General features: G+C 41.1%; 1 protein-coding gene across 1 annotated transcript in view; it reads left to right on the top strand.

The window, feature by feature from the left end:
* PRDM10 (PR/SET domain 10) overlaps window positions 1–14,735 on the top strand; it is a 113,484-nt gene that overhangs the window by 26,626 nt on the left and 72,123 nt on the right. Inside the window, exons 2-4 of the mRNA XM_049856638.1 lie at window positions 7,917–8,100; window positions 10,523–10,687; window positions 12,430–12,489. Of these exons, the coding sequence (XP_049712595.1) occupies window positions 7,999–8,100; window positions 10,523–10,687; window positions 12,430–12,489 (327 nt within the window). The 5' untranslated portion in view covers window positions 7,917–7,998. The remainder of the gene's footprint in view (window positions 1–7,916; window positions 8,101–10,522; window positions 10,688–12,429; window positions 12,490–14,735) is intronic.

The raw sequence follows: 14,735 nt of genomic DNA, 5'->3' as shown, positions 1-14,735 counted from the left end.
CCTTGTTTTTTGCCAGTACCTTTTTTTTTTTCAGTGCAGCTTAGATGTCTTCCTTCAGTACCATCAGATCTTGATCACATGCTATTTCCTGAAATGGTTGAACGTTGACCAGTTCTTTTTGGTACACGTTAGCTATTATTATGATGTGATGGAAACAAATATATTACTATTTCATGGTGTTCAGCCAAGAACACTATGACTTCAGGTGCTCTGTCATCTGAGTGCATTTTGAGAATCATGGGCCTGAACTTCTTTTCCGGTTCTGAAATTCTATTATTCTATGTCATAGAGTTGATTTTCCCATAATCTTTTTTTCTCCCTTTATATAACCCGGTGCATTAATGAACATGGTTTTTTTTTTTTTTTTTTTGGTACATAGAATTAAATCACTTTTTTTCAGTTACCAAGTGATGTTTCATCTTAGATATGCATTTAGAAGGGTTTCCTTTCTGGTTTTTGATATGAAGGTATTTTTGTATTATATGCATTAGTTAAAATTGCTATCTATTGTTAAGTACCTGATATAGTTAGGATCTTTGTCCTTATGGGTGAAGAAACTGAGGCTCAAAGAAATTAGCAAGTTGCCAAAAGTGACAAGTGGCAGATTTAGGATTTTCACTGAGGCTGGCTGATTCCAAAGCCTGCTTTAATCTAAGTAAGTGCAAGTCCAAGTTCCTATTTCAGTGCCCTAGTATTTGTGGCACCTCATTTAATAAAATCAGGCAGCCCTCTTTTCGATGGAGACTAATTTTCATGAAAGTGTTCCTGAAGGATGCTCTATTGTATACTTGGGTCAGCAAAAGTCACCATACAGCTATACACATTCATTCAAAGAAAGATGAAAGATGAAAGAAAAAATAAGCGCTTATTTGTTCATCAGGCCTGAGAGCCTTTGGGCCCAGCCACTCACTGTTTGACCTGGGGAAACCTTCCTGTAAGACACACTTCTGCCCTAGCACTGTGTTGAGGAGTTGTGTGTGTGTGTGTGTGTGTGTGTGTGTGATGGAGGGTGTCTTAGTTATCTAGTGCTGCTATAACAGAAATAACACAAGTGGATGGCTTTAACAAACAGAAGCTTATTCTCTCACAGTCTAGTAAGCTAGAAGTCCGAATTAAGGGTGCCAGCTCCAGGGGAAGGCTTTCTGTCAGCTCTGGAGGAAGGTCCTTGTCATCAATCTTCCCCTGGTCTAGGAGCTTCTCAGCCCAGGGACTCCAGGTCCAAATGATGCATTCTGCTTTGCCACTACTTTTTTGGTGGTAGGAGGTCCCCACGTCTCTTTGCTCACTTCTCTCTTTTATATTTCAAAAGAGACTGGCTTAAGACACAACCTAATCTTATAGATTGAGTCCTGCCTCATTAACATAAATGCCTCTAATCCTGCCTCATAACATCGTAGAGGTAGGATTTACATATCATAGGAAAATCATATCAGATGACAAAATGTAGACAAACACACAATGCTGGGAATTGTGGACTAGCCAAGTTGACAGATATTTTGGGGGGACACAATTCAATCCATAAAAGAGGGAGAGAATGCCCACCAGCCAGCCAGTCTCCTGGCACTCATTTTCTGTTCCCCACCCAGCCCTCTTTGTCTTGCCTTGGTGTGCCCCTGCCTGGCAGTGCCAAGTTGGTTGCGGTATTTCTGCATTACAGCCTCGATGGGTCCAGGTGTGGGCAACAGCCGCTAAGAGGGAACAACAGACACATTCTGCTTCACCTCCCTGCTGTGGTGCCTGGTCCCCTTCTGTTCACAGCTCCCTCCCCAATTAGGACTCAGTTTTCTTTCTCACAGTTTTTATGTCTATTTTGCAGGTCCCTGTATCTCCCTCCAGCTTCTCTATGGCCTGTCTAGTGTTGAGTTTCAGGGTGTGAGCCAGCAGTTTTTGCTAGTTTGTCATTTTGTAATGAGCCAGACAAGTTTATTTGTAAATGCATTATCTGGAGGGTGCTTTCTGTATAAATAATGATGTGTCTGGCTTATGAGGTGCCAGGCCCGTGCAGAAGCCTCTGTTGAATTCTAAGTGTTTCTGAGGTTTATATATGAAATGTGACCACTATGTTTAATCACATTTTTAAGTGAAATTGTATTTATGGTTCAACCTGGGGTCCCAGGTTAACTTCAACCTTTGAAGATAGATCTGGGACTCTTCTTCCACCTCCTTGAATGTGCAAATATGCCACATTTGCAGGTGGCCTCAACATCTTTCTTCTTCTTCTTTTTTTTTTTTTCATTGTACTTTAGATGAAGGTTTACAGAACAAACTAGCCTCTCATTAAACAGTACACATACTGTTTAGCGACACTGGCTAACAACCCCATGACATGTCAACACTCTTCCTTCTTGACCTTGGGTTCCCTATTACCAGCTTTCCTCTCCCCTCCTGCCCTCTTGTCCCTGCCCCTGGGCTGTTGTGCCTATTTAGTCTTGTTTTGTTTTACGGGCCTGTCTAATCTTTGGCTGAAGGGTGAACCTCAGGAGTGACTTCATTACTGAGCTGAAAGGGTGTCCAGGGGCCATACTCTGGGGTTTCTCCAGTCTCTGTCAGGCCGGTGAGTCTGGTCTTTTTTTTTGTTAGGGTTTTGTTCTACATTTTTCACCAGCTTTGTCTGGGACCCTCTATTGTGACCCCTGTCAGAGCAGTCAGTGCTGGTAGCCAGGCACCACCTCATTGTACTGGACTCAGTCTGGTGGAGGCTGTGGTAGTTGTGGTCCATTAGTCCTTTGGACTAATTGGCCTCAACATTTTAAGCAGCAATAAAACTGTTAGGGTGCGCTGTCAACCCAGTGCATCACCTACTCCGTGGAGGCTGTGTTCATATGATCGATAAAACTGTTAGGACAAGGAGTCCACCCAGTATATCACCCACTTCATGGGGGCTGCAGTTATCCGATCAGAGCCTCAACACACAAGATGATCCCAGAGTGTTAGCATGTGGAAAGTCACTTTGGTTACTTACAGAAAAAAACAGACAGCACACCAGAACAAATGTAGATCCATTTTTGAGGCACTTCTTCCTGACTTGAAAAGGCTGTCTGGGTAGAGATGACGATACTTCTGTGTGTACTCCACTTTGTACTGTAGGTGAGGGACTCAAACAGCCTTCCTTTTGCAGAACCCCCTCCTCCCCGCCAGCTAGCTAGGCTAGTTAGGTGGGATGGAAAGCTCTGATACTCATGCTCATGCCTGGCACCATAGATGAGGGACCCCAAAAGTTCCCCTGCCCCCCAGCCATTTTAATACACCAAAGCCTATGTAATTTGTTACATGGAGCACAATGTAGGTTTTCCCATCTGACCACCTGTAGGGGGGCATGGTTAGACATGGTGCCACCAACCCAGAGTGGTATCTCTTTAACCCTGCTGACAAACATCGGCCTCAGGGGGTGGGGGGTGGTGGTTTGTTCCTAGACCTCAACATGCCCAGCACCTTTCCTGAGGCCTATTGCCAGGTGATGAGTTGGGGACTCTTGTCTTAGGCTGAGTTCTCTAAAAAGCAAAAATAGTGAAGTATATGTATATATACATATAGAAAGAGATTTATCTCAAGGAAATGGCTCACGCAGTTGTAGAGGCAGGCAAGTCCCAAGACTATGGGTCAGGCATCAGGCTGGAGGCTTCTCCTGACTCACATAGCTGCAGGGGGTGACGAACCCAAGATCAGCAGGTCAGAGGGCATACTGTTGGCTCGCAGGCTGCAGAGGCTGACAAATCGGCAGGTAAGCTGCTAGCTCAAGTCCCAAGAACCAGAGGTCAGATAATGATGAGCTGGATGCAGGATCTAGAACAAGAGCCTTTCTGGAACATCCATTTATATACTGGAGGTAGGCCACACCCCCAAGGAAACTCCCTTTCAGCTGATTGGCTGCTCATAGCAGATCCCATCATGGAGTTGATTACATCAAAACATAACTGCCAAACTATATCATAACTGCCAAACCACTGAGAATCATGGCCCAGCCAAGTTGACACACAACCTTAACCATCACAGCTCTCATTTGCACATGTTTAAGTGTTGCCTGGCTGTTTTAGAAAAACAAAAGGGACCTGATTGCTTGGGAATTCCGATGGCTGCTTTTAGAAACCAGGGACAAAAGGCCAAAATGAGTTCTTCCTCCTACTGGGAGCTTCTCAGCCGAAAGGCCTGGAGAGATTTCCTGGAGTAGAGGCTTCAGCAGAGAAGGGCCTAGTGATGGGCAGGAGCTGGGCTGGTAGATGCTGAGGGAACAGCTGAGGGGTGTGGGACAGGATGGGACTATGGAAACTGTTAGAGGGAATTCTAGGAGGGCAGTCAGTGTGTGGAGATTGACAAACTAGATACTCCGCCATCTAGTTTAAGCCAGCCTTGAGAGAAATGGAAAAGCAGGTGTCCATCCTTCCTCCTTACATCCCCTTAGCCTTCATCATGTCAGTCACACCTTGTAGATGTCACCTGGGGGTGATCTCGGGAGTGGGCTGGCCGTCTCCCTTGCTGGATTATGTGTTCCAGTTATGAGTTCCGTGGGAGCTGCATGAGACTGTCTATTTTGGTTCCCCTTTTTACCCCCGGAATCCAACCTAGTGCTTGTATGTGTTAAAAAATGTGTTTGATGCTCACGAAACATGAAAAAAAAAAAAAGGCTACCATTTCTTGAATCTTCGTGATTATGCTCAGTGATCACGGATATTACTATGCTGTATTGAATATAGAACGTTGATGTTAAGGTAGACAATTATTTTATGTACAATTAAGAAAGAAAAAACCTTGCCGATTAAATTATGGCACAACTGCTTTTTGTCACTTAGAATTTTTATTACTGGCAAAACTGTTTTGGTTCTCCTGAAATCCAGGTTTCTGGGTTCATGGAATTGGGGTGATCCATGGAAACCCTGGTGACATAGTAGTTAAGAGCTCTGGCTGCTAACCAAAAGGCTGGCAGTTTGAATTCACCGGGCTCTCCTTGGAAAGTCTATGGGGCAGTTCTACAAACAAGTTACCATCGAGCTGACTCAACTCATGGAGACCCCGTGTATGTAAAAGTAGAACTGTCTTCAGAGGGTTGTCAGTGGCTGATTTTTAGAAGTAAATTTCCACGCATTTCTTCCAAGGCACCTCTGGGGGGACTTGAACTTCCAACCTTTTGGTTGGCAGCCAAGTGTGTTAACTGTTTCCACCACCCAGGTACTCCATATCTTTAAAATGTACTGCTGTATAAAAGAAATTCATGCAAACGATTAGATGCTGGGCTACTAACCAAAAGGTTGGTGGTTCAAACCCACCCAGAGGCACCGCAGAAGAAAGTCCTGGTGATCTGCTTCCAAAAACCCTATGGAGCAGCAGTCCTACCTGGGCACACGTGGGGTCACCATGAGTGAGAATCGACTCCACGGCAACTGGAAGCTGTATAAGAAAGGTATGATTTTTTTTAAAAGTCAACTTTATGAGGGTATAATTTATAAAAGAGGAAATTAACATACTTCATCTGGTCAGGTTGATGACTTTTGACACACATATTCCCCATATAACCACTGCCCCAATCCAGATACAAGATACAGGATATTTCCATTTCTCCAGAAAGTTCTCTTGTGCCCCTTTGTTTATCCATTCGCCGACTGGTGGACATTGGCACTGTTGCTGTACTGTCTGAGTGGATTCGGGGTGGGTATTAGTGTGTGAGGGGTGAGGGGTTTAGGACTGCGAGGTGGGCGAGCGTGGTAACGTCGAGAGGAAGCAGAATAGGCTCCTGAGTGTCTCAGAAGATGGTTCGCACACAGTTTGGACCTGCTGTTGTCACTGTATCCCAGAGTTAGGCACAGACATTTGGGTGTTAAAGCATCTTTTCTTTTTTCTATGGGCTTATCTTTCTTTTCTTAAAATAATATTTTACTGTGTTTTTGGTGAAAGTTTATATAGAAATTTAGGTTCCCCTTCAACAATTTCTCCAAAAGTTGTTCAGTGACATTGGTTACATTCTTCACAATACGTGAACATTCTCATTATTCCTTTCTGGTGGTTCTGTTTTCATTAATCTAGTTTCCCTATCCCCTTACATTCTCATCTTTGTTTTAAAGTAATTGTTGATCATTTGGTCTCGTGTAGGTGATTTTTTTAAAGGAGCACATTACTTTTGCGTGATATTCATTACTGTATTTTTATGCAAATAATGCGTGTGTTCTATATTTTTTTGCCGACTGTGTCTTCCCTCCATGAGTTATTTTATTCTGTGCACTATGTTAATGTTTTTTGCTGTAAAAAAAAAATTAGCCTAGTGAGCTTACAAAAATACCTCAAAAGGGTGGGGGGAGGTGTGGTTGGCAAAAAAGTAGAATGTATGTTACTTGTGTAAAAATGAGATATTTTTTGGAGCCAATTTGTGTTTAGCTACAAAGTGACCTCAGGGGTTAGTATCAGTTCAAGGTTGGATGAGTATCTCAGGACAACAGTCTTGGGGAGTCCTCTAGTCTCAACCAGTCCAGTACGTCTGTTTTTTGTTTGTTTTTGTTAGGAATTTGAGGTTCTGTTCCACATTTTTCTTCCATTGTATCAGGGCCCATCTGTTGTGGCTCTGATTACAGGTTGGTAATAGTAGCCAGGCACCATCTAGTTCTTCTGGTCTCAGGGTAGATGAGGCCATGGTTTATGTAGACTATTTGTCCTGTAGACAAGATTCTTCTTTGAGTCTTTTGTTTCCTTTTTTCTCTTTTGTGCCAGACAAGTAGAGACCAATAGTTGTATCTTAGATGGTCAAATATAAGCTTTTAAGATCCCAGATACTACTCACCAAACTAGGATATAGAACACAAACTTTATGAACTGTGTTATGTAGATTGTCTGAGATATCCCACAAGAGTGTGGTCCTGACCATTCAAACCCAGAAATCCGATCCCGTGAGGTGTTTGGTTATGTCTAAGAAGTATCTGTAACTGTGCCCCCATGTGCTTTATTATATAGTAGAATGTATGTGCATACTGTCACATAGCTGCATATACATATACCTATGTTTACACACATATATACATGCCTATACACATATATGCCTGTGTACACACTTACATATACACCCACACATTATGGGCCTTATTCTTTTTCAGAGGTTGTAGTAAGTGTGTGTAGTCTAAGGCTGTGCTTCTCAGCGTATTTCCATTAATAATGGAGACCATTCTGGCTGGCTTTTGGCCAGTGTCTTTCTTGTCTTTAGCTCATTGGTATTCTGACCCATTTTGGCCTTTCTGCGTATATTTATACTCTTTTATTGCGAGGTTGGGAGGTAGTATACCTGGTGTGGCTGCCCTGCTGCCTGTCACACAGCAAGTCTCACATGACTTTTAAAGCGTCCATGTTCTGTCATCATGAAAAGGGAAAATCGGTTACTTTAGAAGCCTGTTTTGGAAAGGAGTAAGGTTTCCAAGATGTAGGTTTTGTTTATGTTGATTTTTTACTAAGGCTTTTGATTTGGTCACGAATCACTCCTTCACTGACCAAATGAGAAAAAAAGGTTTATATTTGTCGTCACCAAGTTTTGGCCCAGAAATTCAGTCCCCTCCCCACTCCCCCGCCATTCTTTTCTTGTTTTTTGACTTTCACTTTTGTGTTGCTCATTTTGGGTAAAGGTGGTATGGGAAGTCGATGTCCACGGGTGTGCCAAGGGAGGAATGAGTTTGGGCTGTGTGGCTGTCGACTTGGGTTTGAAGCCATCACTACTTGCTTTTAGCATCTGCGAACCTCATTCTTCCCATCAGGGACCAAGATAAACTACCGCATGTATCCTTGATGAAGATTGCAGTTTACACATACACGCACACACACACACACACACACACACACACACACAGAGTGAGTGCGTAGAATACAGCAAGCATGTAATACATGGTATCATTATTACAAATTTTTTTATTCATCTACTTAATGTCCTGGTTGCTCTTCTCTTTTTTCAGCACCTTGCAGCAGGAGTGCCCTGTCGTTCAGAAGCGCGTATGTGGTAGACGGATGAGTGTTGTCTGCCCCTAGCTGCTGTAGATGCCCCGTCTTGGAGCACCCAGTGGAGAAGAGATGGACTCCAAAGCTGAAAACTCACACGTGTGGCCCACAGCTGCAGAACACGAACAGAATGCTGCACAGGTGAAGGGTGGTCCTTCCCAGCTGGGTGTCGATAGCTGCTTTTTAGTTGGGTAGAGTTAGCTGGCAGCTAAAGAAATAACAGCTACTCTATAGTGATGAGTATCTAGGAGGGGCCGACTTGAAGACTTGTACATAAGGCATAGGCAGTGTTTCAGTACTTTGAATTCTCCATCAGGATGGCTCACCGTGACTTAGAAGAAGCACTAAACTACCACCTATAGGCGCCTCTGCCTTTTCTGCAACTTAGTGCTCTCATCTGTTTTACTACCCGTTTAATTTTGTATTGCTGATGCTGCCAACCTCAAGCTATAGTTTGTTTCTTTCGTGTTATCCATTATAGGATTCTGATTCTCCTTGTGTAATGGATGCACAAGGTATGTCTGTAAAGTGAGTGGCTTTTTCTTTTGGTTTCTTTTTAAATTCTGAATGTTAGCCTCTAAGTGAAGGTTGTCCCGTTATCCGTCATCAGCTGTGGAGGAGTGTCAGCACCTCCTATGGTGCTGGCATTGATGGCCTCTGCCTTTCAGCTGCCATCAGAACCAGCTCCATGTGCTTTTGACTGTTCTTACCAAAGGCAAATCTATGCATTTGAGGTATGGATTTGAATTTTGGGAAGAGCCAGCAGTCATGTGGAGCCATGTTTTATATGTGACCAAAGTATAAAGCTTAATTTTTTAAACAAAAACGGTGTTATAATAAAGTAATAAAGTTGATTATCTGGTGTGATTTAAAGAAAAGTCTGAATATTAAAAAAAAAAAAAAAAAGAAGTTCTAGAGATGTTTTCAGCAGAATAGTTGAGAATGCTGTTTGTGTCCCAGGGCATCCATTTTGAAGGCGACTTTCATATAGCTAGATATTTTAGTGTATTTTGCTTATATACCAAAATGTAGTCCATTAAGGCACAAAACAAAAGGAAGCCTGGTTGTGACATCGTACTTGACCAGGGTCCCTTTGTGGGTAACCAGACAGCAGACAGCAGAGCTCAGGCCTCCTTCGTGTCACCTCTTCCCAGTTGTTCTTTTCCTTAGCTAATGACTCTGATTCAGCAGAATCCTGAGTGATGGAGAGCCAAGATGGAAAACTTAGATATCTCTTTTTTTGAGGAAATGTTTTTTTCTTTTTTAAACATTCAGACTAGTCCCTGGTTTTGTTGTTAATGAACAAATCTAAATACAAAGTCACAAAATTATCTTACAGCAATGAAAACTGAGCAAATATGTGATAAGCCGAGTTCTTCTTCTTATACAAACTATTTCTTCCTGGGCAAATCGAATCTATGTAGAAGTTGATATAGAGGTGGGAGTTTGCTGCATTTCTGTGGTGCTAGATTGCATATGGAAATCTAAGTGCTATGGCTGCTAACTAAAAGGTCAGCAGTTCGGGTCTGCCAAGCGCTCCTTGGAAACTCTACGGGGCAGTTCTGCTCTGTCCTATAGGGTCGCTAATCGACTTGACGGCGGTGGATTAGATTGCATATGGTTCTCATGTTTCTTTCTGGGGATTAAATGTGTTTGTGTCATCTTTGGGGGTCTCTTGTTCCCCACCGTAATAAAAAATTAGGTTCAAAGCCAAGCCAGTAGAAGAGTAAGGATTCCATCCTAAGAGTGCCTGACTTCAATATCAACGCATAAATTATTTCTCTCCCCAAATGTCTACTTTGGCCATCTGCTCCCGTACCTTAAATACAAGGTGTCAGGCGGTATGCCAAGCTCTAGCCTTCAAGAATTCAAAGCTCCAAAGCTGACTACTCAGAAAAGATTTTACAACACTCAATTCCTGCTTCAGTTCTTTAGTTCTTGGGAGATGGGGGAATTATTTACCCTGTGACAACTGAACCGGTTTTCCAAAAACTCTTAAAATTACTTTATTAGAATTTTCAGTATTTTTACCTAGCTGGCAAGGAAGAGTTCTGTTACATTCATTGATTCAACACATATTTACTGATATACCTCCAGTATATCCTTTGAGTATGAAAGAACTTACAGGAAAGAAAGTGACCTTATTTTAATGTGTTTGCTGAAAGGCACTATTAGCTATAGGGGAGAATTTTTAGGATGTGTTGACAGCAATTGGCTTTTGAGTCTAGACATATCTGTTCACATCACGGAATAATTTGTGTTTTGTATTTTGGTAGTGTTGTCAACCAGGAATCTTCAGTCGCTTTTGCAGGGTCCGTCAGCCACACCCTCGTCCCTGCCTGAGTGTGGTGTCTATACTGGACGTCAGAGGCAAAGGGGGCTTGACGTCAGCTGCCTAACGTTCAGCAGTCCGTTAGATCCTGTCTCCTAGTCACCAACCCACTGAAGATCTGTCAGCCCTGTTTTCCTTTCACTAGGGGATATTTTAGAAAGGTGAATGTGCTTGGTCAGCTGAGTACTTTTGTGAGATTGATGCTACATACCTGTCTGCCTTTTGCCCCAGGTGCACTTTGTTCCGGACGCTGGAACTGTGGCCCAGATCGTCTACACCGATGAGCAGGGTCGTCCACCCCAGCAGGTGGTGTACACGGCAGATGGCGCCTCCTACACTTCTGTGGATGGTCCGGAGCACACCTTGGTTTACATCCACCCTGTGGAAGCTGCGCAGGCACGTGCAGCCGTCCTCGTTTACGGTTTTCTTATGAATTAATTAATTCACCAATTGCTTATGTTTCCCCTCTTCCAGTGCCTGTGCTGGGTGCTGGGGAGGCAGAAAATATTTGGAGATGATTCGTGCTCTCGAGCTTATAACCGACTTGGCAGAGGATGATAGGGGCTGTTTATCTAAACTGAATGTAAAGAGTTAGAATAATAGCCTCATAACAGTCCTTCTCCCCAGTGACCACTGACTGGATTATGAATTTTGCTACTTTTCTTAAGTATCAAGAACCAGGCCACGGATGGCATTTAGTTCTGTATAACTACAGATAGGTCAGAGACGGCATGCAGGTTTTTTCAGTTAGATGTGTAAACCGAGGATCCGATTAGTTGTTGACATAACTTACTGATAAAAAAAAAAAATTTTTTTTTTTTTTAGTAGGACTATAATCAGAGCAGGTGTTTCCTAGGAAAAGCTGTACAATTATAGCGACTTTTATTTTTTTGCCAGGGACTTGGAGCATCAGTTTTCAAAGGTGTGTCACAAATGTTTTCCCATATACAAATGCTAGTTTCTCTTGTTGGCACTTTACAGTGTGCAAAGTGCTTTTAAACATCTGTTTAAAAAAAAATGCTACACTTGTATAGTAGGATCCTGGTAATAGCAATTTGCCCTCATGCAATAATTAATCAGGAGACTCAAATCACTCCTAAGAAGAAAGGGGGCTTCCTAAATAATACCTTTCAGATCTATGTATAGGTGAAATAGCCCCATAGTCAGGCTGGTGCTTTGGGAATGCCTCTACTTGTTTTTGTTCCCCTAAATATAGGATCATTTATGTAAAGAATGTCCCATGCCCAACTTTTAGTTTATTACTTTGTTACTAAATGTCTAAATTATGATAGTTGTATGTGTTTTGCGTGTCTCTGTGTGCCGAATCCAGGAAGGGTGACACTGGCTGAAATTCTTTTCTATGTTCTTCTGGAATCAAAACTGAGCCATAGTTCTTATTCCCATAGATTAGCTAAAAGGAGGGGTGAATAAAGTCATTTAAAAATTTTAGAGGAAAGAAATGTTTTTCTAGATGGGAGATATTTGACACGGTGCTTTGGCTAAAATAAGTTTGAAGATTTTTCTTCTTCACTTAGCTTTGCCGCACTGTGCACTGTGACCCACACTGGCATGTGCTTATAATGCGTAGTTTTTTTTTTTTTTTTAAATTAAGACCTTACTGGCTTTATCCAAAAAAGGAACCTGTTGGCCATGAAGTTCAATTTATTTTCATTCTAATTCTCTTCTGATAATGAATGTGCATTTGTATTTGAAACAGTTGTAATCCTGGTGAATATAATACTCTTCTGAATGTCAGCCTCCATCCATTTTCATTTAATCCCAAGTCTTCCCCTGCCCTGCTCAGCGTCAATGTCAGTGCCCTCATTCATGGTCTGTCTTGTTGTTTCATGATGTGCCTGTTTTAGCTGACTGCCCTATTCAACCTCGATGGGCTTTGTGGAAGAGTAAAATCGTGATGTATGTTAGACACTTGGGATGGTTAGCTTATACAACCTCTTTGGAGGTTTTAGCAAAATGTAAAATTACTGTCTGTCTTCTTTATTAATGAAGGATTACCACTAGCTGTAATGGGAGTTAACTCTCCCAAGAATGGGTGCTTAGCAGTAGGATAATTTTCCTGTATAGGCAAGATATCTGGAGATGTATTGATAAGTTTTTTGTTTTTTTTTTTTGTCTAGACTCTGTTTACAGACCCAGGCCAGGTCACTTATGTCCAACAGGATGCTACAGCTCAGCAGGTAAGGAATTGCCCTTGTTGTTTGGGAGAAGTACTGTGAGAGTTAGGGTCCTTGGAATGCTTCCCTTAGTCCTCTGTACCATGTATTCTCTGAATGTTTGCTTTTTAAGTATTAAGAACATTGACCAGCTCCTTTGATGAAAACCGAACAAAACATTACGCTGATATACTCCAGTCAATGTACCCTGGAATAGCCTGGTGTTAAAAAATGTTTTGTCGGGATCATTTAAAAAATAAGCATATAAAGAGGATACTAGCTCAAGTCCCAAAGAATAATCCTTAGCTTTATAAGTGTGTGTATTTGTTTGATTTTGAAATATTTTAGTGCTTTCTCCATTTTTAAACACTGAAAAAAATCCTGTTTAAATTACATATAAATCTGATGGCAATCTTCCTCATTCTGGTGTCTTAAAAATTGGGATTGTTCTTGGTTTTCTTTTAAAGCATTTTTTTCCCCTTTATCCACATTTCTAATATATTCTATTTGAGTTTGAGGGACTTCTTCCTTATTTTCCTCCAGGGTGTGGAAGTGATAAAGGAGGCACAGACTCTAGATATTGTCAGTATTACTCCAAAGAGAATATGAACTCAAATATAGTTACTTTCGTGTCACCTAGTATGACTGTAATTTAGCTGTATCTGCAAGTGTCATGAATGCCTAGTAATTAAATTCTCATTAGTAAGTACTTTCTACTTTTTTATTTTTTAGTTTATGAGAGAGAACTAATGAATCCTCATAAAGTAGCCCCGGTGGTACAGTGGCTAAGCATTCGGCTGCTAACTGAAAGGTCGGTGATTCGAACCCACCAGCCGCTCCGCAGGGGAAAGATGTGGCAGTCTGCTTCTGTAAAGATTATAGCCTTGAAACCCTTTGGGGCAGTTTTACTGTGTCCTATTTTATAGGGTCGCTCTGAGTTGGAAACAACGTGATAGCAGTGGGTTTTTATGGGAGTGTATAATTCAGATATTTCCATTTTTAAATTTGAAAAATAATGAATAGATATGTTAATAATATCTATGAAATTGGGAGAAAGTTCCTAGAATTCCTTGTTATATAAATTATGACTGAATTTATTCCTGAATGGTAATGAACTATAGTTTTGTAAGGTCTGTGAACTTGAATGAGGATTATTATTTTATTTTAATAATTTTATACTAATTAGGTATATTCTTGACCAAAAAAATGTTCTGTAAATATTTATTGATTCCATCAAGGAAGCATTGAATGGGCCTAGTTAGTTTTTGCATTTAATGGAATGCTTTTGAATGTCTTCCATAGATGATTAATTCATTCATTCATTTTTTGCAGTATTAATATTTTTCATAAAAAGTTGAAGCATTACAAAAAAAAAGATGCTTAAAAAAAAAAATAACAAAAAACCCAACACCTCTCCAAATTCTACCCAGAAACATTAACTTAATATTTGGTAACTATTATTTCAGACATGCATACATAAAGATGAACAAGCAGGGGAGAAAATGGTGTCATACTCTAAATGCTATTATTAACTTAAAAATTTTAAGCTGAAATTTGCTTGAATTTAGCAGAAGAAATGGAAGTGACATTGAAAGCAGCTGGAGTCAGCCTTTTCCCAAACCGTCCTTCAGCCTTAGCCCCGTCCTGTCGATCGGTTCCTGGCCGTCAGCACAGGTGTTCTTCCATTTTCCTCACCCCTGTTTTGTGTCAGTTAGGCTATTAGTGAAACTAACATATTTATGTTCTCTTCAGTCACCACAGTTATTTAGAATTTTGCTTCACTCTCTACTACGATTTAATTTGCTTTGGCGAAATCTTGAGTCTAATTTTGATATTTTCCTCATACCTCTTCTGTCTTAACGGCTAGGTGATTCTTTCTTTCTCCTTGAAGTTTTTCTTTGAAGTCTGATGACTTCACCAGCATATGAATCTGAATTTCCGAGGACAGGGTGTGTCTTTTTGATGTGTCGGTTAAAACTTTACTTCAGGAGAATTTTCATCTCTTCCCTCTTTGAAAATTCCTTTGTTCCATTTTCAGGAAAATTAGCGAGCGGTGTGTATGTTGACTGTCTGCATTCCGTATCTAACATTTTCTGTACAATCATTTTTGTATATATTCTTTTCCATTTTATTTGTGTACTTTCTTTTAGCCTACCCACCAGGCCACCTCACTGTATTTTTCTCTTTTTTTACTATTTAATTAAAATATATATATCTCTCTGCAAAAATCTAAGCACATAGCTCAACGATATGTTATGAGGAGAACATGC

Source organism: Elephas maximus, chromosome 17 (genome assembly GCF_024166365.1).
Source record: "Elephas maximus indicus isolate mEleMax1 chromosome 17, mEleMax1 primary haplotype, whole genome shotgun sequence".
NCBI classification, from domain to species: Eukaryota; Metazoa; Chordata; class Mammalia; order Proboscidea; family Elephantidae; genus Elephas; species Elephas maximus.
Note: the sequence above shows the minus strand (reverse complement) of the source record. Positions and strands in the feature narration are given on the sequence as shown.